This window comes from Gavia stellata, chromosome 10, assembly GCF_030936135.1.
Source record: "Gavia stellata isolate bGavSte3 chromosome 10, bGavSte3.hap2, whole genome shotgun sequence".
Lineage (NCBI taxonomy): Eukaryota > Metazoa > Chordata > Aves > Gaviiformes > Gaviidae > Gavia > Gavia stellata.
Window position 1 is genome coordinate 10,973,696 of NC_082603.1, and position 23,023 is coordinate 10,996,718.

Here is a 23,023-nt window from a genome sequence, read left to right on the forward strand (position 1 = left end):
CTAGCACGAACTATATCTGTTCTGAATAGAGAAGACCTCTGCATCATGTTAACACTATGTACTATATAACTATATACTATAACACTATATTTACATTGCATATAAATGTAATATTTACAAAATATTTTACACTCACATTAATTTTGCAATGCCCTCATTGCGTTACAGGACCTTAGTGTAAATGAGAATTTCTATTTTCAGAGTCTATATTTTAATTATGTTTTCAACAGGTTAGGAAGAGTTTACAGCTGTGTATCAAATATCTAAATGATATTCAAATAAGCTTCTAGTATATATTATGACTGAAACAAAAACAGCACACTGATGCTCTGAAAATGTCTGTTGTTACGTACAAGCTATCTGGAAGACCCTGAATCAACTTGAAATCCTAGTGCTATATGAGAAAACAAATTAAGCTAAAATCGGTCTACAGGCTGAAGTGTTTTTCTGCAATACGTTTATAAAATGCTTAGGTTTTTAAGTATTCAGGAAGAATGAGGGGTTGTAGGAAGTTGCAGTATTTTTATGTATTATTTCTTTGAAAGATATGATCTTACAAATTTGTATGCTGTTTTCACAGCCGGAGTGGCTTTGGTCATTGCTGTGTTGATCAGTGCACCACCTTTCTGAAATACAGAAAAATGTATTTTAGTAACATTTTAACACAAGTTAAACTTTAAGACAACAGCAAGGAAAAATAAACAGTGTGCTGTAAAGAAATAACAACCTTCCTTTTAAATTGGTAAGAATAACCACAGCTGTGTTTCCTCCCCAACCTGCTGTCTGTAGCTACACAAGGGTTACAGTACGTCATTATCCTAGCTGACACATTTATCAATGCATTCTAACAGAATGATGTATTTTCACTCTTTATTCATTGTTATCATTTCAAAATCAATTCAGAAGTTATGGCTCTTTTTCATGTGTTCCTATCATATTTATTATGCAACTTAAAAATACTTTGACCTGACAGAAAGAACTATCTCATCTAATCACACAAGAATTCTCTTAATCTAAAATAACATATTTTACTAATCCTGCAGAATAACAGGGTTATACCAAGGGTCTTCTGCTAGCCAAACTGCACAAATCCATATTAACGAAATTGCTATTTACTAGAAGTGATAAACTTTGTATCAAATTGTACTGTCACACCTAATTCACAGTTATGGAATGTAACATGATAACGAAAGCAGTGAAATCCCTGACTATACAGACAGAAAAACCTTGTGTGTTTTGGCATTTACTTTGTGTATGGGACTTTTTTTTTTTTTTAAATCTTCAAGAAAAAAACCACCAAATTATTGCATAAACTATAGACACACTATTTTTTATAGAATGTACTTGTATTTTCCTTGCAAATTAATGAACTTTTACCATTATATATACGTAAGGAAAAGGACAAAGATTTAAAGAACAGGATGGCCAGTATAATTACTTCACCAAGTTTATACCTTCACTGTATGCATCCACTGCTGATATGATCTTGAATTTCCTGAAATAGAAATGTAAAATGTAACACATACATTCAATATTTTAAATGTTTCAACCCTCCTCACAATCTGCATTAAAAAAATCCCTTAGAGGATTATTCATAAGTTTCATTCTTCCCAGATTGACAAGGAATGTAAAGATAAGAATACGTGTACACTAAGAAAAAAAAAAAACTAGGTAGCTCTTATTTCATGTTTTCTATTTTCTTTGTAAAAGCATATCTTTTCAACACACAGAGTTTTTAATTCCAATTGAGGTAGAAAGAGAAATTAAAACTAGGATAAGGTAGCATACTACTAAAAAGTCTAAAAAGAAAAACACCAACTCAAAGGAAAGAATAATAGATAATGAACTGCATTCAAGCATAATGATCCCACTGGGCAAACTTTCAAGTACAAAAATGAATTGGACTGCAGATGGTACCATCCCAAGGAAAAAGAACGAGAGAGAAGTCTAAGGATCATGCACAACTACATACTCCTGTGCAGAAAAAAATCTTTTTAAAATATTAAGTGTATACTTTCTTTACAAAGGAAAATCTCTAAAAGGCAAGCGAGAGCTACTGGCTTCTGTAGGACTACTGAGGACTATTGCGCCACTAAGCTGGCCATGAAGGACAGAGTTAAATTCTGCCAAGCACTTGATGAAGAAATTAATACTATTTCCCAAAGCTGCTTCAGCTGAACACCAAAGATTGGGTCCCTGATCCCTGAGCAAGCTTTAGAGTACATCAGTCTCTTCAATACACTGGTACTGTGAGCTGTTACTAACCCCAGACAAGACATTCACATTGACAAGAATGCTGAAGTTTCAAACAGAGAGTATATCCATTTTGAAAGAACCCTACTGATACATCCTTGACGTTACAGACTTTTAACAGGAGTTCTCAAAACTTAAGCTTTGCAATAATCAATTAACTAAGGCCTGGGTGGAATTATTGCATTGGCTAGTGGAAAGCCAAAACATTTGCCTAGAGCATGACTGAGAACTAACTGGATCATTGTAAAAGGTATTCCTAAGTTTCTCAATGAGGTGAAAAAAAATGAGCTGTTTACACTCATATCAGGCACTTTTGCCCATTCCACTAAATTCTTTACAAGCAATTTTGAGACAGCCAAACTCTCAGGAATGATGGCACAAGTGGAAGCAATGCTCGCTTAGATAGGAGAGAACCTGATGATCATTATGATTGTATCTCCAGTAAGAACGTCAAAGAGCAACCTAAAGCAAAAATGACTCTTTTTTTACTTCTTCGATCTGGCTCCCTGGAACTATCAGAGAAGGTAGCATGCAAATAACATGTAATAAGGTGAAATTTAACCACTGCTAGTGCGTTAATGAAATGTCAATGAACCATAACTACTTTCTCTAACATGACATTTCATAACTTTAAATTCCTATCAAAAATATTCATATATCATCTGGCTTGTGGTGTCCTTAACAGTGACTCTTTCATATCCTAGCTTTCTCTATCACAGCCTATGACTTAAGCAATTACTAGAGACAGTAAATGACATCACAGAAAATCACCAAGAAGCTTAACTGTCTTCTAGTTGTGTAGAGAGACTTCAGGGAAGGCAATAAAGAAAACAGATAAATGATCATCTATAGAAAAAGCCATGTAACACTGCATACCCTCACCTAGAGTTGAACCTCCTGAAAATCTAGCAAGAAAACACTGACTCCTTAAAATAAATTATTATTAAAAGAGAGGTTCAAAGGTTTTCATTTTTACAGTTTCCCTTGTACTACCACCATTGATATTAGACCAACTCAAACAAAAAATGTCTGCTGTAGTAAGATTCATGTGATTACAAATTACATTAATGGATATATTCTACACGAAATCCAAGTGCTAAGCCAATCAGTCATTACTATATTCTTGTACTGAAAGTTAAATAATAATACATGTAACAGAAAATAAAATTTTAAGTATAAAGTGCAAACTGTAAGGAAGATGGCTGACAAATTTCTTTCCACCTATAGTCACAGGGAAGTAAGTTTTGACCACTTTACTGGAGAAAAAAAAACAACATAAAAAATAATGAAATCTAAGTTTTATTCTCCAATTTCCAGTGTAATTTTCTGTGCTGGTTTAGTTATGCTCACATATGTGGAAAAATGCAAATTAAAAAAGAGATTACTTAAACACCTTCCATTTGATTCAGTAATTTTTACATTATACTCTCTATAGCTAAGAATATGATCACCTGTCCTTTTAACAGCTTGTAGCTTACACTAACTTTCTGTGACTTTTCTGAAGGCTGGGTTTCACCTGTTTTTTTAAAACCTTGGGCTTCCTGATAAAGTTGATGGGATTTAACTCTGCAAAGGGATCATAGTTCTACCCCATTAGCATCACAAATGTCACCTTCAATTGCATACATATTGTTAGCCCTGCACGTCATAAAGATAATGAGACAGCAGTTATGTAAATACTGAATATGTGCCCTAAGCAATTTGTCCACAACCTGGCAATATACAGCTTGTCTGACTTGAAAAGTAAGCACGCAGTGCAATCTAACTGAGAACTGCTAGCAAAGCTGAGCATTCCCTCCTGAGCAGAGCCAGGTGAGACGTGGTTCACAGACTGCCAGCATGCAGCCAAGAAACAAGCTCCACCTAAATTCTATTGCAGTTTTATTGCAGCCTCCTGACCCCCTAACTGCAGTCAGCAAACGAACTCCAAATACTGACACCACCTATCTGAAAAATGGATGCTCAACATCTAAAATCTGCTTACAGAGCAGCATAAGTTACCCTAAAAAGGTAGAAAAGACGTAAATCTCTGTATAACTAAGGACACTTTAATCAAGAAAAAAAAATATTATGTGCTGGATCACCGCACAAAACACAGAGGGCAGGAGAAGGCAGTGAAAATCTTGAACAAAAGGATTTATGTACTGTGAGCATGAAAAAGGTATTTTACAGAAGGTGAAGATGGCTCTGCACCACTCAATGATTTCTCCATGGGGGCCAAATCCTTTCCTCTATAAATATGCCCATTTAAGGGTAGTCTTGCAAAGGAAGACCATCTAAAGCTGCAATATGCAACTCAGTGGATTTGCTCCATTGGATAACCTCCATTTACTGAGAAAGCTTCTACACTACTTTAAAGACCATACAACAGTATTTGTGCTGTCATGCACATTTTGAGCCAATATTTTAATAGCAAATATGATACCTCAAATAACAATATGGCTGTAATAAATGTCTAACAGGAAAGTAATCAATAATCCTGTAATATTCAGCAATGGATTCAGCACACGCTCATCTATATGGGATAACTCTGTAAGCTAGTCAATGTGAACACTTATACAAAATTGCCAGTGAACATAACTGAGGGAAACAACACAAGGAATAATATTTTTATTTATGAAGAAGGTAAACTTTCAATGTTCCTTCTGAGATGATATACAAATGTTAAATTTTTTCCCTCTTTTTTAGAGTAACACATTTGCTTGAGAAAGCAAATTTCTCTAAAAATTCAGGAAATCACTCCGATTTCTGCACTGCAGAAATAATTAGATGTGAAAAAAGTTACAAGTGTTTATGGAAAACATAACTATCTAGAAAAAGTTCAGTAGCGCAAATTTCAAAATTATTTTTAAATTACAGTTTACATATGATGCATCACATTATGTAAACATGCAGTCAAAAATGTTAATAATATAGTAATATCTCATCATATATTGAAATCTAAGTGTTATTTTACTAGATTAAAACAACATAACTTCATTTAATACACTGACATAACTAGATACATAGTAGTATGTGTCCCAGCAGTGATTTCTTAAAGGCTAAAACCTTTCCAAGAATGAACGGATACAATGAAGCAATAACAAGATTAATGACTTCTAAAATTTACAGGACATCCTGAGAACATCATCATGTTGAACAGCTCCCAAAGAAGCATCATCAGTGAGTACACTCAAATTAATTCTGTACCTCCACAAAAGCCTCCTGCTGTGATTTCTTCTTCAAAAACATCTGAGAATCCTCTTCCTGCATTTAATTTTGATAGCCGACCATCAATAAACTGGAAAAAAAAAAGTCACACTTTGTTGTCCCTCCTACTGCTATACAGTGTTATAGTCTTCAGTGTGTACATTATAATGGAATATAGATGTTCAAGACAACATACGGCTTACGGATAATATATTGCTTTTAGATGGGTTTTGCAAAAGCAGTTGCAACTATGAGCAGCAGAAATATCAGAGTATTTTATATATATCAAATAAATTACATGTATTATGCAAAATTTACAAATAAATTTGTAAAATTCTATAGTCAATGAAATTACGCAAGTTTGTTCAGAAATATTTTTAATGGCTTTCAAGCGTCTCTTGCTTTTCTAATGGCATGAAAATATATTATTTCCTTACAAATGGTAACTTTGGATTTGTAATCATAATCAAATAAAGATCACTGAGACAGTCCCTGATGTTCTGTTTTGAAATTGTAAGTTTACTTCATATCATCAACAAAAGAACATAAACAAACCTCCCTACGGTATCCCTTTCTGGGTATGCCTCAACAGGTCCAAAGTAGAACTTGCTGTGCACAGAAAATACCTTTAGAACAACTGGAAACATTTCACTGCAACCAGTTCAAAGAAACAACAGGCTACGATGTCTACCTGAGGTCCATAAAAGTGTATGTGTTTTACATGAAAAATGACCCTAAGGACAGTACGTGGAAGGGAAATTGTAGCAAAGCCATCCATACAGAAACAGCAGAGGAAGGCTGTGGCTTGGTTTCAGACATGGTGGTAGCGGCAGGTTGGATTTGACTGGCAGTGTGCGGACTGGCTCGAAGGGTATTTCATTTCAGTGTATGGGAACATGATGCACGAAGTCCCAAAACAAAGCGAGGTACCACTCTGCCAAGGCAGACCCCTAAAACCCTCTCCATGTTGACTGAGCACAGTTCAGGGTTGACACCACTGCATTTTTAAGTTCCAACACATCTCTTTGCCCTTTTCTTAACCACTAACACTTACTCAGTTGCATCTATAGATGCATATTGCAATAGTTGTCCTTATGCAGAGGTTACAGCTGCACGAACACGTGGATTTGCATTCACATGTAAGTATATGTAGAAAGACTGAAATGATCCTTAACACATCACAAAAAGTCAAAGTAAGATAATTAATGATTAAACCTTTCAGAAGGAATGAACACATTCTTTTCAAGAATTAACAGGCTTCAAAGAAATACAGCGAGCACATTCTAAAAGGTTTCAAAATATTTTTCAAGAAGCAACCCCTCCCTTTTTGTTTTGAAAAGGCTACCTCAAGTCTGAGAGATAAAGCGAGAAAGCACTTTTCCAATTACACACAATTCATCTTCTAATAAGAATTATGAGTTATTCAATGGTACTAAACAGTGCATAGGAACTAACCAAAATTAATTATTTGGCTATATGGTATTTTACCACAGATTATCCAAACAGTGTCAGTGACAATCTGATGCTTATCAATGAACAGACTAGTGGCATGAAACAAATCACTTTCTCAGAGTACAAAAATTCCAGCAGCAAGAATAAGGCAAGCACAAAGATAACCATTTCTTTCTCTTTCTTGACTAAAATCCTTTTATTTTTTTCATTTTATTCCAAGTTGGCTTTTTTCCAAATAGGTTGGTTCATGGTCAGACCACTATGAAATCACTGGATTATTTCACAGTAAGAAAAAGAGATAAGAGCATCTTTAGCTACTGCTGTGGGGAAAAAAAAAAACAAACCAAACAACCCACACCACAACCCCCCCTCCCATCCCCAGCCTTTGAACTCTAAGGCGTTATCTCTTTGGGGAAAGTTATGAATTCATTCCATACTATAAACTAACATAAGATTTATGGACATACCCATCATTTGGTAAAATTCTATCAACAGAAGGCTGAGACACTGACTGAATTTTAGTTTTTAGAGGATCACTTCAACTGAGTATTTAATGTAAATACTGACAGACAGAACTTTTAGCAAAAATATATTGGAGACTTTATTTAAAGGAAATGAGTTAGTGTTAGTAGCGGTGGTAGTAGTAGTTATTACTTTTGAGTAATTTACTGTTAATGGTTGCACTTAAATTGGTACATGAAAAGAATAGCACATGGAATTGCACATACACTTTACGGTTTTCTCCTCCCCTTTTTCATATCCACACTCTCTCAAAAAACCTGGGCCTGCTATTTCAAGAAATGCATTCACTTTGAGATCCAGAGCCCTTGGCTGACTACCACTTTCAATGAAAAACTAGTAATTCCAGTGCTACTCTTGGATTTTAAGCTGACTAAAGACAGAACTACCATAATCCTCAAATCATTTTGAATTCTAAAAACAAAATATAGACCATATCCACTTCAGAAGATCTTGTTGCACAGGTGATAAAGCGTAGGAGGTGTGGGGGGAGGGATGATGTTTGTGAGTTAAACCAAATCATTTATTTAGGCAGCAGTAAAAATTCCCATTTACCCATTCCATTACAAAAAACCAAAAAGTTGGTAGACGCAAAGAAAACAACATAAATGTGATTTCCACAAAATAACAGCTCAATAGCTTGCAAGAAGAAAGCTCAATTCATAAAGCTTATAAATGAAATTTGGAATTACTAGGAATTTTCAAAGACTTATGATTCATCAAGTCCTAATCCTGCATTCATTATTTATTTTTCTAGTTAGCACTTACCACCATTTTAGGAACAAATCCCAGTAAGTGCTGCAAATTACATTACCTATACAATTACATTATTTAACGAGATAGTCTAGCATTAGGCTTCATGCTACTTCTAAGAATGAATTAATATTTTCCCTGGGCACTCATCAGAACTATTTGACATGTAAGATGCAACTATGAATTGCTTATGTTTGCAGCTTGAAATAAAGCTTAGTTACCTTCCATGTTACCCTAATTAAAGGTGAGCCTTTCTAAGGCTCAGAAAAAGCTAACAAATAGATAGCATACATAATAATACAAATATCAAATATGTGGAAAAGAAGTAACAGTGAGAAAAGACGTAACAAAAAGTCTAAGAGAACAAACATTTAATCTGAAGAAAAACTGCCATATGCAGAATATTTAATCAGGAAATAAGAGTATTTAATATATAAATAATAGTTATTTTCTATTTAAGAAAAATATTTTTATATCATTAAATATCCTAGTAGTTTAAGAATAATGATAACCAGGGTTTTTAAAACTAAATCTATTCAGGGCAGAAGACAGCTTTAGAAAACTAAAGCCAGCAAACTGCAGCAAATTGAACTTCACGCATCCCTATAGTTGTGATCCATATCAGGGTATTTATCATAAATTAGTTCTGTGGATTCCTGGAAAGAGTGTGTTTTGCATAAACAGTTTGGTGTATTCTGTTTCAGAGCAATATAAACAGTCCTTTCAACCTCCAAAAATGTGAAGTCATCAACCTGATTTAAAAGACAGCTCCATAATTTATAAGTCTGAGAGAATGGTTTGAGGCTAAAAGATAATCTAGGCATGGTCCCTGCCAAAAATATCCTGCCTCAATTTTCAATAAAGACTATGATGCTGAATAAGGGAACAAAAATACAAGTGTTAATGAAAATGAGATACAGAAATGGACATCATAATACCTGAGGAATAAAACTCGAGTCAAAAAACCCCTACATTCAACTCTGTCACACAATTCTAAGGAAACCAGCACATATATCTGGAAGTAAAAAAATTTTTATGAGCCTATTGAGGTAAAGGAAACAAAAGTGAAGTGAATAACTGTACCATTACTTAAAAAACAAAGGTTGGGATAAGTGCTGGTCTGTCAGTCTGCCCTTAACAATTTGATGAGGCTTACAAATAGATTTTGGGGGGAAAAATGGTAAATGAGTAAATGCAAAGATGTAACATATGAGTTATCAAAACACTGGTTCTCACAGATTCTTTGACAATTAATTTTCTAGATAAAGGAAATGCAATTTATCTGTATCACAGAAAAGCCTCTTGTATGTGCCTCAAAATACTACTTTAGATGAAGTAAAAGCAGAGTACACCTGAACTTTAGGTTGGATGAGGACTGGTCCAAAAAGGAGATAATAGCTTGTAATGAAAGGAAAAGAATCAGGCTGGAAGCGTCACCGGTCATGGTATTTCATGGTAAGTGTTGGGACTGATCCTATTTACAGGTTAGTTAATGATTTTCGTACAAAAGACTGGCATGTGCTAATACATTTGGGGATATCATTAATAGAAAGCACATCAAAATGCAAGACAAAGTAAAAACAGATGATGTTGAAGAAGAAAATAATCTGAATGGGAGTAACACAAAGAATTAATTCCACAATTTATTCTGACAGTGATTTCCTGGTACTTTGATGAAAAGATACTACAACTTCCAAAATTGAAAGAGTGGTTAAATTAGAGGAATTAACATGTTTTAGTGTAAGAGAATGGGGGGAAAGATTAAAAATCTACAAAGAAAAAAGGACAGAGGAAGGATTTTATAAAATGGCACAAATAAAGCTCACTTGTCAGTTATGGCAAAAAGGGTGCATTTAAAGAACCTATTTTCTGCTTGGTCTAGGTTTAAGGCTGCTTCTAAGAACTATTTTCTGTTTAAAAGATTTTGTAGAAGAGAATAATACAGTTTAGCCTTTTTGAACAGAAACAACTTTGAAAACAGTTCATTTGTCAGAGGGAAAAACTGGAGATGATGCAGCTGGTCTGAGGATTAGCTGAAAAAGTATGAGTAACCTTCGCAACAGAAACTAAAGCAATGAAAAAACCTACTACTACTACGGTTAAAACACACACATCATCAAAATTGTTACTATTTCCTAATCCTCTAAAATATATTATTTCTTTTAGTTGAAATAAAATTAAAACAAGCTATAAACAAACTGTAAACTGATTCTGTTTAATTGAACACGTATTAAAATGTAATGGGTAAGTACAGAACCACACTGACAAGCTGATTCATTTCAGTGGAGTTAAAACATTTACATTACAGCTGAAGGATCTTGCTTTAGTAGTAGTAGTGTGACAACAATTTAGAAACATTGCTTGTAGGCAGCTTTCTATTTAGAAAGTTTCATGTTAGCTTATCGCACTGAGATACACAAAATGTAAACAACACTGTTTACTCCGTTACCTCTTTCCAATTCAATCACATTTGCTGGATACTTCAAAAGGTTTCAGATTTCTTCTTTATTATATTTTTATTTACATTTTGTTATTGTATAAAATAAAACACCGTAAAATTAAAGGAGCCCAATTCTATGACCAGCATTTCCTTAACTTTTATACAATTAGGAGAAACATATTTTCACAGGACTTCTACAAACTATCATCCTGGCATAAATCTTTACTTTAGACACTAGCCTCTGATTAACACCAAACGTTTCTTGAAAATTAGAAGATTCTACATATAATGAATTTCCCTTATCTATCATGGTAGTATATCTTCAAAGAAGTCCACGAGATTATTTAAACATTAACTCCCATGCCTCAATCATTCCAGATAGTTGCAGGCAAATATATACTTTTATGAGTCTTCTTATTTCGTTCAGATTTTCCTTGATTTTCCTAAAAATCTAGTAATAAGTTTCTTAGCACCCTTTTGATGCAATGGGGTCATGTGATGAAAAGGGGGGAAAAAGTTACAGAATAAAATCAAAGAAAACAATGCATTTCAAAGACGGTAATAAAACTATTACTGAGCTATGCCAGACATTCAACAATTTGTTCTCTGTTAGTTCAAAATCTGTATTAACAGATCAGCTAGAATATTCTTCAGGCCACCCCTATGGCTTGGGTTTGTAACATTCTCTGTGTATATACTTCAAAAAACCTACTTTTGAAACTGAAAACTGCAATTACAGTATGTATCCAGTTTTTAAATAAAACACCATTGAAGTCCAATTTAAGTAAGCACTGTGTTGTTTAGGTTCTTTGGTCATGAGCCAAGAGAACTGAAAATGAAGTTCAACCACCAAGCTGGGAGATCCAGGATTTTCCTTGTTTAGACAAGTTGCTGACTGGCTCTCAAGAGATGCTGTACTGGCTCTGCACCCTGGGGTTTTCTTGCTGAGTTTCCCCACCACCACTCTTTGTAACTATAACTGGAGATTTAAAAATACAACAAAACTGGGATGACTGTCTGTACACAAAGTACTTGCACTTATATTTTATCCCACAGTTTCATAAGCTGACAGAAAGGAAAACGTATTTAAATATAGAAATGTTTTAAGAGAAAATCATTAAACATGGGTCATTTACCCTCTCATACCTGTTTGAACAGTTGAAGATTAACAGCAGTTTCCAGGAACTGCTTAGTAGTACTGGAACGATGCTTCACAAAACTATTCTCACAGAAAGTTATAGGCTCTCCCTAAAAAACAGAAAAAGTTAGATGGTAACTACAATATACGAATATGCTGATTCATTTAAAATTCTCCATTACAAATTTATTTATTTATTAATAGTCAATAGATACTAATATTCCCTTTCAAGAAATCTTGATAAACATGCATCCAATTAAACAGAAGTAGACAACAACAAAGGAAGCCCAAAATCTTCATACAATATTTAAATAGTTCTCACAATACATGTTGCAGTTGAACCTCTGGTTTATGAAGTCAGTCTACAAAATACGCATTGCAAGGAAAAAGTAAGTGGTTTACAGTTGGTTCATGTTACCTTTATAGCACTCTTCATTAAAAATTTCAAGGAAGTGGTTCAAATTTTGAAGATGAGCAGGTCCACTGCTTCAAATAATTTAACATGCATTACTGTTCAGGATTACTCTGATTCCCTGGCATGCTAAACCAGGAATACTAGTAAACCAAAACTCTAATTCATTCAAAAATGTGTATCTGCACCAAATTATTTTTATATTTATTTTACCAAAACATGAGTAGATTGATAAACATACTGCTGATTTAACAAGAAATTATTGAAATACATATCTATTTTATTTTTACACAAAAGAAAAGCTACAAACTTTTTTGAACATTGTTATGGAGAAATTCTGAACAGATGAGATTAACATTTAATACAATAAAATGTATTTCCCCAACATGGGAAAAGCTCATAGCCTGTAGTTACCAAAAACCCTGCACCAAAACACTTTGACGATGAAAGAAGATAAACAAGTATTCACTGAAAATGAAGTGCATGTTGAAAAAATTATTACTGAAAACAGCACTCATTTAAAAATAAAAGATGCCAATAAGATTATTTATAAACAATCAAACTGACTCCTATGTTACTCCCTAATTTAAATTAAATTTGCTATCTTCAGTGTGCACAGACCACTGGACATTTCTGATGAGCATTCTCTCCAATTCTGTAATTCTTGTCAATACTTTGTGATAAATACTTGAAGCTGTTTGACTTAACTGGATAGGTACATTACAAAGTTTGTGTAGTGATCAAGGTACATGAACTGATTTCATCATAAAGCCAAAAGGTCTCTCACCCAAGTTTACAAAACCAAAATAATTACTACATTAGAAACCATTACCACAGGTGTCAAAGACAGAAAATCCAACAAAATGCCACACCTACATGTACCATAGAATATTTTACTACTCAAAAGCTACATGCACAGTGCAGTCCCACAACAGAATAAAAGATACCTCAGCCATACAAAAGAAAAAAGATCAAAGCTGCTATAGTGATCTTCAAAATAGCTCCAACTGTTAACCACTTTAAAGACAAATTTATTCATGCCCACGATCAGCACAGCTTTCTGCTCCTAACCCTCTTTCACTTTAACCGCACATGCTACTTCACGCATTTTCCTGTAATTCTGGCTGACTGTGCAGTTATGTGCTTCCAGAATATCACAAACTGTTTTCTGCATGTGACCTAGATGAGTTTGGTGGAGCAGCTCTAATCATTTTCAACGGCTCTTTACACCTCGCACTTTGTTTTTAAATGGTTCAAGTATGACCCAAGAAAATGTTGCACTAAAAACACTGTGATGTCATTTTAAAGTCCTATTCTTACACTAGCAAAGGCTTCCCTCTTTTTAAGTCTCTCTTTTAAGAGGTCCAATTCTACTCAGCAGAGTACTTAAGTTCATGTTTAACTTGTTTTTAAGTTTTACATCCTTACTTCTTTATGGAACCTCTGATTTTAGAAAAGAAATCTCACTGGAAGAGCTAGAAGCTATACATTGACCTAACGTAATCCTTCCCCTTTCACAGGGTAGCTGGAATGCTGTGATACGGAAACTCATCTCAGTACAATATGTAACACCGTGTCGATCAAGTCTCCAGGAGAAGAACCCAAGTTACTCCATCTGCTACTTATCCCGAGATAACTGGTGAACACTGTACACATGCACGACATGCTGGATCTGCCAAATAGCTTGAAATGTTTGTGGTACTTTAAACAGCACTGCCTTCCTGACCCACTTTGCATTAGCTATTCTTGAGCTCCTAAAGACTCTTGTCTTAACAGGATGACCCCAAGCTACTTAGCAAATTCAAAGTGCATCAAAACAAATGAAATAGTCTCTAGTGAGATATGGTGGTACAAGACAGTGTTCCTGAGGGCAGATTCTCTTCTCAGTTCTGTCTTTCTTCCAAAAAATTTCAAGGCAGCAAATTATAACAACTCCTTTTTTTTTTTATTTATTTATATATATATATGCAGAACTGAGTAGATGATTGTTCATGACATACTATGAAACATTAAATTTAGGACCAAAGAGAGAAAATAGTATTTTCAAAATATACTATTCAGAAAAATAAAAACTAAGCTATGCCTCCACTGCCACTTTCCCAATTCTCTTGGGAAAGATGAAAGGGGAAAAGGAGAGGTTATCTCCCAGCAGAAGAGAAAACAGGCATGCTTGCATTCCCTTTCAAATCAGCCTGGGAAGAGAGAGCAGTCAGACAGTTTTACTTGATGGCACTTCTCCCGCCCAAGCCATGTAACAGAATGCCAGGAAATGGTAGTTCAACACACATTTTTAGTGCATGGCTGTACTGTTTTCCTAAATACTTTCCTTTAATCGCTGGGTGCTTCAGATACTTAGTGAGCATTCATGCATTGGCACATCTGTTCCCTTATCAGTACAGTTCAGAGACAGCATAACCAAAGCTATTCCTTAGCTGAAAATTTGTTTAGATCTATAAAGAGTTCACATCCAAAAGCCATCTATGTTATCTGAACTTACTGATAGCAAGGTTGCTTCACAAATTTGAGTGGGTTTAAAGCTCCTAACTGTTCAGCACATGAAAATAAGAAAAATCTGTTGAAACCTTTAGAAATTCCACACTGAAGCGTTCTCAGGGTATCTGCGCAATGGCATTAAATTGCATTAAATAATACAATTAACTCCTAGCTCTTTTATTTGTTCAAGGCTCTGAACAACAAAATTGTTTTCCAAATACAACTTTTACAAATCTTCAAGATTATTACTGTAAACACAAAGCCTTCTGAAGTGCTACTTAAAGATATAAATTATTGAATCAATATAAACAAAAATAGCTCTAGAAGTTTTCGTACAGAAAGCTTATAACATTCTTGTTTCTGCAAATACAACCAGGCACCTTTAGAAACTGAGTTTTGGAGGAATGCTCCACTGATATTTAACTATTACACCATCAAATGGCCCCTGTTGTATTGATCTACAATGTACTTTCAAAACAAGTTCGATCAAAACCCAGTGGGGACTCTATACGGAAAAGTAGACAGCGAACACTCAGACCAAACAATCTATGCCCAAACAAGATATCTGTCCTTTTAACAACAGTTGCTATAGAATTTTCTCCCCCTTTCATAGCTTGCCACACACAGCAGGAATTTCTTACTCTAAGCTACATTCACAGTTTAAGCAAGCTATTTATACAGACCTCAATGGAACGTGAAAACAGTGAGCTAAAACAGCGTGATCATTTTAAAAGGAAAAATAATCTAGATGAAACGGTATGTTTGTGCTTTCTAAACCTAGTGCTATTTAACTTGAACAAGAAGTACAAACATTTTAATTCTTTATTTCAGAAAACACTCATATCTCTCTAGCATGAGTTGACTCATACCAACTATTTATAACAATACTATAATTAATACCATTTTAGACGGTAGCTCTTGCTTATTACATGAAGAGTGTAAGGTGGGTAGGTATGGGCATAGCTTCTTCAGTTTTTGTGTAATTTATTTTTTAAAAACCCCAAAATTTTAAACACCATTTTGGTTTTGATGTTAAAATTCCTCTGTTTAAAATCAAGGAAGTACAAAGATGAAATTTCACCTGCTGTCATGACATTCAGAGATAAAGGCCAGGGGATAACTGAGTATGACCTACGATTCTACTCAAGAAGGTGCCATTAAAATTACAAACATATTTATGCAAAATTTGCAAATTTCTTGTAATCTACCCAAACAAAGATTCAGATATGCTGATATTTCTTATAGTCACAATTAAAACCTACAACAACTCCTAATAATACAGTATCTATATTCAATAAAGGACTACTACGGTCCTTAAGACAAATTAGACAATATCATTTTGACATGTAAAATAAAATTTTTATAGAAGTCACAATAAATAGTCATAACAGATATTACACAGTTTAGTTCTGGATTTAAACACAAACTATGTTCTGGCATTTCATTACTCTTTCTCTGTTTCTGTACTCTGCTGTAATTTTTATGCCTAACTCTTGGGCGAAAGGTAAACAAGTCCATGCCCCTTTCAAGAGATACCTGTCCTCAAAAGGTTTCATTTTGAAACTCAATTAGAAGCAATCATTACTTATGCATTCTCAAGTAATTCAGGTGCATTCTGAATCTTAAATGTTTTTCTAATATAACTTTTAATTGTATTAATTTTGATTTATTGCACAATTAATATAATACCTGCATCTGTTGAAGAGCCAATGTCAGTACTTAAAACAGTGTCAATATTGGCCCAAAGCACTCCAGTTAGCATTCAATTAAAGTGAGGTCTGACAGGTTGTGCTATCTTCAAGCAGAAGTTATCTTGGCACCCTGACATGCTGATGAGACCATAAACTCCTACTGCTGAGCATTCCAGAGCAAGCCATTAGCCTGTGCTCTTCATTTCTTAATTTCTGATGAGTGATGTTACAACCATCATAACTTGAAGTTATCCTGGGTTTATTTCTTTTGTTGTAACATCAAGAGCTTTGAGGACTTTTTCCCCAAAAGGGGTGATTTTTTTTCAACAACTTAATCTTTTGTTATCTAACTCTTGAAGAAAAGCCCATTTTTCAAAGGTAGAAAATAAGTTATTGTTGCTTATATTCTATAATCTTTTAATAGATGTGTCATAAAGAGGATTTGATTTATTTGAAATACGTTTGAAATGTACTTGTCTTGCCATGATGAATTATCTTTTAAAAAAAAAAAAATTAAATCACACCTATATATCCTCCTGATGTTTCCTGCCTAAGAGCAAACAGCTTTTCTGCTTTGCTTATTTTCTTCATGATGTTAAAATTAATCTCTATTATGGTGAATACTTTTATACTCATTATTTTTTTGCTCCTTCCTCATTCTCTTACCTACCTTTCCCTCTCTAGACATAGATTGTCAGGGGGAATATTGTCTGTTTAAGAATTCTTTACACCATATAGTGTTTTATTAACTGACCATACTATATATGATTAGTGGAAAAAATTTACTAGTCTTTGCTTCTGCAAGGTTTGCACAAGTACATGCGTAAGGTTCATTTTCACTAGCCACCACAGAGTTGTTAAAACGTTTGACTGGCGTGGCTCTTGTCTGATATAAGGAAGGATGCCTAAAAGTGACCCATGAAGAATAAGTGAAGTAAAATAGCTAGAAAAAACACAACCTTGCACACACACTGATTGACAAAATGACACAAGCTGTGCAACTGTAATCTTTGTATCTAACTCCCACCTATGCACACAATTCTGAAACATGGAATGTGCAATCTTATTCCACAATAAATTCCCAAATGCTGGACTACCTAAGGAAAATAGAAGCAACAAAAGCTAAGTTGTGACCACCCCAAGTAAACATAATTTGGATTTGTATATGCATTTCCATGGTATAAGAAGCACTTATGTCACAACACTCTGATCATTGCAATGCCTCAGCAGGGTTAGACTCTTGTAATGCACACCGTTTGGGATCACTGACGTTGCAGATCGTGCAATGGCTCATACTGCAGCTGCTAGCTGGGTGAGTACAACCATGCACTGAGCACTTGCCCTTCTATATGCCAGGGCTCCTTGTAGCAAAACAGTTTGAATGGCCTCATTACCACTGCTGTAGGTCTGCACTGCTGGAGACACACCACACACCCCACCTCAAAGTCCATGCACATTACCCTATCAAAATAGATTGCAGTCCTCTACGTGAATGCGACCATACACAAAAACATTCTAATTCACTATTCCACTGATGACAATTTTGTTCTGGATTCTTTTTCAGTCATTTATCAAATGACAGTGAAGTAAATAAAGATGAAAATCTGTGTTCTTTTTCTCTTCCCTATCAAAATTTTGGAATGGTGATAAGATAGTAAAAGATGTTGAATAAAGAATTTTTTCAGTCATTCCCATCTACCATGCATTAACTGGATTCCTTCTGGATTAAACTGAAGCAGAAAATGAGCTCCAGCTACTCATGGGTATTCAGTATTCAACACCAGACTAAAATAAGAACCCCAACAAGGCCAGAAATGCACACTGTGTGGATGTCAGGTCCTTAGCACCAACTGTACTGTTTTATTCTACTCCTATTATGCAATATTTGCTAATGTAAAGTATAGCATGTTACAAAAATACTTTTGGCAGTTATATCAATTTGACTGATTTCTTTAATTCAGTATCCTGATTAAATCAGAAAAAACAACTATTTCCACTTTTCTTGGAAAATTTTACTGGATTAAGTTTTTTATTATCATTTATTACACCAAAAAAAATATTATCACCTTTATTACATGTCATATTTCCTGTCTGTATTAGAGTTGTCAAATTTTCCATATGGTCTTTTGGAGTCCCAGGAACATCTTCCAAGACCCCTGAAGCGTCACATTTTCCCTTTCACCAATCTTTTTTTTTTTTTTCAATAATTGCTAGACGTTTGTTCAAGACATACTGCTACAATGAGGAGAATCTGTCCTATGCTGAAAACAAACCGTTGCACAGAATGAGTGTTCAGTGTGATGAACAGCGTTCGGAGTGAAGAGAAGTGTTGGGCGAGTACAGACACTATCAAAGCTGTTCTTTACTCAAAGTGAATATTAATGACAGTTGTTTCATGTTTCAAGTTAAAATCATACAGAACACACTGTTGCAAGGAAAATAGTTCACTTAAACAAATTTTTCAACTTACAAGCAATCAACAACTATCCAAACACATTATTTTATTTTTCATCAGGATGTTTGCGATCCTAAAAATGGTACCCCAAAACCTCTCAGTTCTTGATTCTCAAAATATGACAAGCTTATTTATACCAAAATTTTTTCAAATCTATATAGAAAATATTACCATTTACATATACCCCCTACAAATTTTCTACACAAATGCTACTGGAGCTCCTGAAAGAATGTAAATAAAGTCCATAGCTGTGGTTTAGATTTCCTTATTACATCTAGCACCATAGACTCCAAAACAAAGGGTAGTATTTTCTTTACAATAACAATTCACAAGTTTTGAGACTCCTGACAAATGGTCCTAATACAGTCAAATGTGATCCGATTTTGTGAACTTCCCAATTCACAACGCATTAAACTGAGTTCAAAAGGCTCATGTAAAATGAACTGAACAATCATGGGACAACTCCTCTTAGTTTCTACCAATCCAGAGCAAATTCAGCTTCTAATAAATTTTTCTATCAGAAACAAAAGTTCTGTAAAATACTAAAATTAGGTAAAAATATGTGAGCACGGCCCAAAATAACAGTTACACTTTTTTTTTTCTTTAAATATGCTTTGTCTTTGAACAACTTGATGCTGATCCATCCAAGATATGCTGGTATTTGCCAGCAGACTTCTGTCTGTTAAGATACCCTGAAATAACATATCTTTAAAAAAAAAAAAAAACAAACCCAAAAAACAAAACAGACACAAAACCAAACACAATGGTTTCGTCGATATCTTCTCTTATATGCAATCAGTGGAGCCAAAAAAAAAAAATGCAAAAGAAAATAATGCAGAAAGAAAGACTGCAAAGGTCACTTTGACAAATGCCAGTCGAAATGAGACACGGTGCACTACTTCCAAAACAGTGCAAATGTAGATATCCTCAGATATGCCAACAGATAAACTGAAATAAAATGGAAAACAGTTTAAAGAAGAGCTCATTTCAACAGAGATGCTAACCCGAATGCTAAAGAACTTGCACATTCAGTTCAACAAATTTACCAAAGCAAAGGACTGACTGGAGCCTATTTCTGGTCAGAACAGAGGTAAGGACATCAACCAGACTGACATAATTCTGTTTGTGTATATCGAATGTAGATTAAGACACTTTTTGACTTAACAGCTCTTACTGCAAGCTGCCAGGAGTTGACACAGATGAGTGTCCTCACCTTTAGACTAAGGGACAAATTAGACAAGCCCTCCTGAAGCAACGTCAGGTAATGCCACTATGGAATAAACGACAACTATCTGTTTTGTTGGAATTACTTGTTTTATGAAACTAGTACTGTGTTGAACTCCAGCAATTTTGAAAATAGGTACAGCCATTTCAATATAGTATGCAAACTGGCTTTCCATATAATAAGAAAAATATAATGAGTGCTGAACACAAATACTTGAACTAAACCCTTAAACATTACTTCATTTCTGCATGGGTTACTTTTCATCTCAGTAACAATTGTTGTCAGTGGCACAGACAGCTAGCGTGTAAAATGCTCACAGCAAAAAAGACTACCTGTAAGAGAACCACTTGGGTAGAAGGAAGACCCTGCCATACTGTATTTTAATGTTTCCTCCAGGAAAAGGCCTCATCTGGCATTAGTAACTATTCTATCCATTTCCATCAAGGAATAGCACATAGTTCCTTACCCAACAACAGAATACACCATCCTCCTCACCGCCAAACAACATCCACCCATGCACCCACACACTCACCAGTTTTACAAACTTGATGCCTCAAGCAAGGATGATTTTCTCCTATCAAATGTCAGTATTTATCTGAATCCATCAGACCACCGAACATCATATCCTCGGAATCTGATTCAGCCAGTGTCATCTCAATGCATTTTATCAAATGAAACTACTACGAATAGTTTGCAAATATCATACGAAAAGAATCTGGACTGACAGATGAAGTGAATCTCTAAGTTGTTTCTGATAAATGATTTTATCTCTAATAGGCTCAATACGTGCCACCCTCATAAACCAGAAAGGATGAAAGCCCATAACACATTAATCTACCGAGTACCAGAAAAACGTCAGAAATACAAATTCTGAAGTTCTGATGGGATGAAATGGGTTTTCATTCCTCCTAACTTCTCAGCAGAATCAAGATACGTGTATAATAGAAGAGATGCATGTTTGACTCCTGTTTGGCTTCTGCTAGGAAATAAAAAGCTTCTGGCCTGAAACACAGCAAAGTCTCTGGACCTGTACAGTGAAAAAAGATGGAGTCTGAAAGGCACAGTGTCTTCAGTTCTTCACCACATTAAACCAGGTGAGCTGTGTGTAAGTAGCTTCATTAATACAATCTGATTTTATACTAAATAAATTATGAAAGTGATACAAAAAAGAAAATAGCTGACTTTGGATGAGTATTTATTTTTCAGTACAACTCACCATCAGGAGGTGGTAGCGTCTTCTAAACTGCCAATGTATCCTCAGCATAGAGTAAAATTTAAAACATTTTCTTTGAAATATTTCAGACTGGGATAAAACATGTCATATTTTCCTTGCAAAGAATGAGACTGTGCTCTTATAAATTAAGGAAAAAAAGTAGTAAAGAAGCAGCCTTACTGGTTTGTATCTTAGTGCGTCTCTGTAGGATCCAAACAGTGCTGCCTGTGCCCGAAGAAAGGCCTTGGCTACTCCATCACCCGTAGCTGTAGACTGCTTTTTCAGTTTATTTTTCAAGGCCGAGACCTGCACGACAGAGTAGAACAGTTAAATTAACACCTCAGAAATTGGTACAGCGAGGTATGAACCCAATCAGCAGGCAAACCATGGTGTCTACAGGTCAGCCAAAAATTCATCCTCCTCCTTGATAGCTTATCTTTTTAACTGCAAAGAGCACCTGCTGGTCTGTTAATTGAAATGAAAGCAGGGGATGATGGTAGAGTGCTAATGCAAATTGGTTTATGCTCTCTTTTTTTCCCAAGGCCTCTTGACATAAATAAGCTTAATTATTTTACAGTAAACTGCATGTGAGACACTTTCCTGCAGACTTTTTTTTTTCTCAATCATAACATGTACCTACTTGTTTTGAATGAAGACATTCAAATGTTTTTATTTATGCTACAAAGGTTTATTTTTAAGGACTCTTAACAGTCACTTACTATTCAGTTTTACGGATTTTTAAGTCAAATTACGATCTTACATCATTTCTCATACACCAGAGTAGCTGCTTCCACTGTCAAATAATCGAGAAAAGTTTGTGTAAATTCAGTGATATTTTGTCTTTAGAATTGTCCTAGAAGATAAAACACGTGAAAGGGAAAAATGTAAGAGTAATACTTACAAGGCAGCTGTAGTTAAAAAAAAGACCATTCTTATTTTAGTGCTTGACTTTTTTTTTTTTTTTTTTTGAAGGATGTCTTTTCTTACTTGATAAACAGCAATCACCAATTATATAGAATCGGAAAAAAATTAGAAATACCAATTTAGATGACCCTTACTTGGAGGTACTTTGGAGAAAAATCATATAATTATGGAATTATTACAATATTCTTTAGATATGTAGAATTACACCCAGTTATAGTCTATAGTCTCCTAATTTTTAACATGAGGGATATCTGGAGAACTAAGTCAACCCCAATTACGTTGAATACATGTTTCTACATCCCTTTGTATTGCAATATGCCCAATAAGGCAATAGTTAAAGTCACTAAAAACTATATAAAGTAACATTTAGAGTTAACTCTTTAAACAGAACATTATAAACACAAACTATCACCAGAACAGCTTTCATTCTTACAGAAATATATGCAAGAATGAGTATCTTTTTGTTTCTTTATGCAAGCAGTCCTGGCTGCTCTTGTAGATGATGATTGTAATTGAAGTGTCAACCTAATTAACAACTAAACTTTGAATAATGCTAATGAGAACTGAACACGGCATCAGAGAAAAGACCAGCTCTACAGGTGATAAACCTTCACAGTAGTGACATTTTCCAGTGTAAAGTCACAGTTACTGTGATCTGATCAAAGAGAGAGACCCCCATTGGGTCCAATTATAACTATAGTTTTGAAAAAAAAAATTATTGAGTTATGATGTTCATAATCTATGCAGAAAGGCCTTTACAGTATAGGTCTTTTCCCCATAGCTGTGATCTTTTCAATTTATATCCAAGCTCCATAGGTCTAGATAAAAGTTTAGAGCCTGATTCGTTTAGCCCATGGAAAGCATAC

At 34.7% G+C, this 23,023-nt stretch overlaps 1 protein-coding gene across 2 annotated transcripts in view; it reads right to left on the reverse strand.

The window, feature by feature from the left end:
• Positions 1-23,023, reverse strand: part of DENND1B (DENN domain containing 1B) — a 157,238-nt gene that overhangs the window by 19,724 nt on the left and 114,491 nt on the right. For both annotated transcript variants that reach the window (XM_059822085.1, XM_059822084.1), the window contains exons 14-18: positions 21,414-21,539; positions 11,753-11,854; positions 5,443-5,533; positions 1,455-1,495; positions 558-626 (exon numbers count right to left, since the gene is read on the reverse strand). In XM_059822085.1, the coding sequence (XP_059678068.1) occupies positions 558-626; positions 1,455-1,495; positions 5,443-5,533; positions 11,753-11,854; positions 21,414-21,539 (429 nt within the window). The remainder of the gene's footprint in view (positions 1-557; positions 627-1,454; positions 1,496-5,442; positions 5,534-11,752; positions 11,855-21,413; positions 21,540-23,023) is intronic.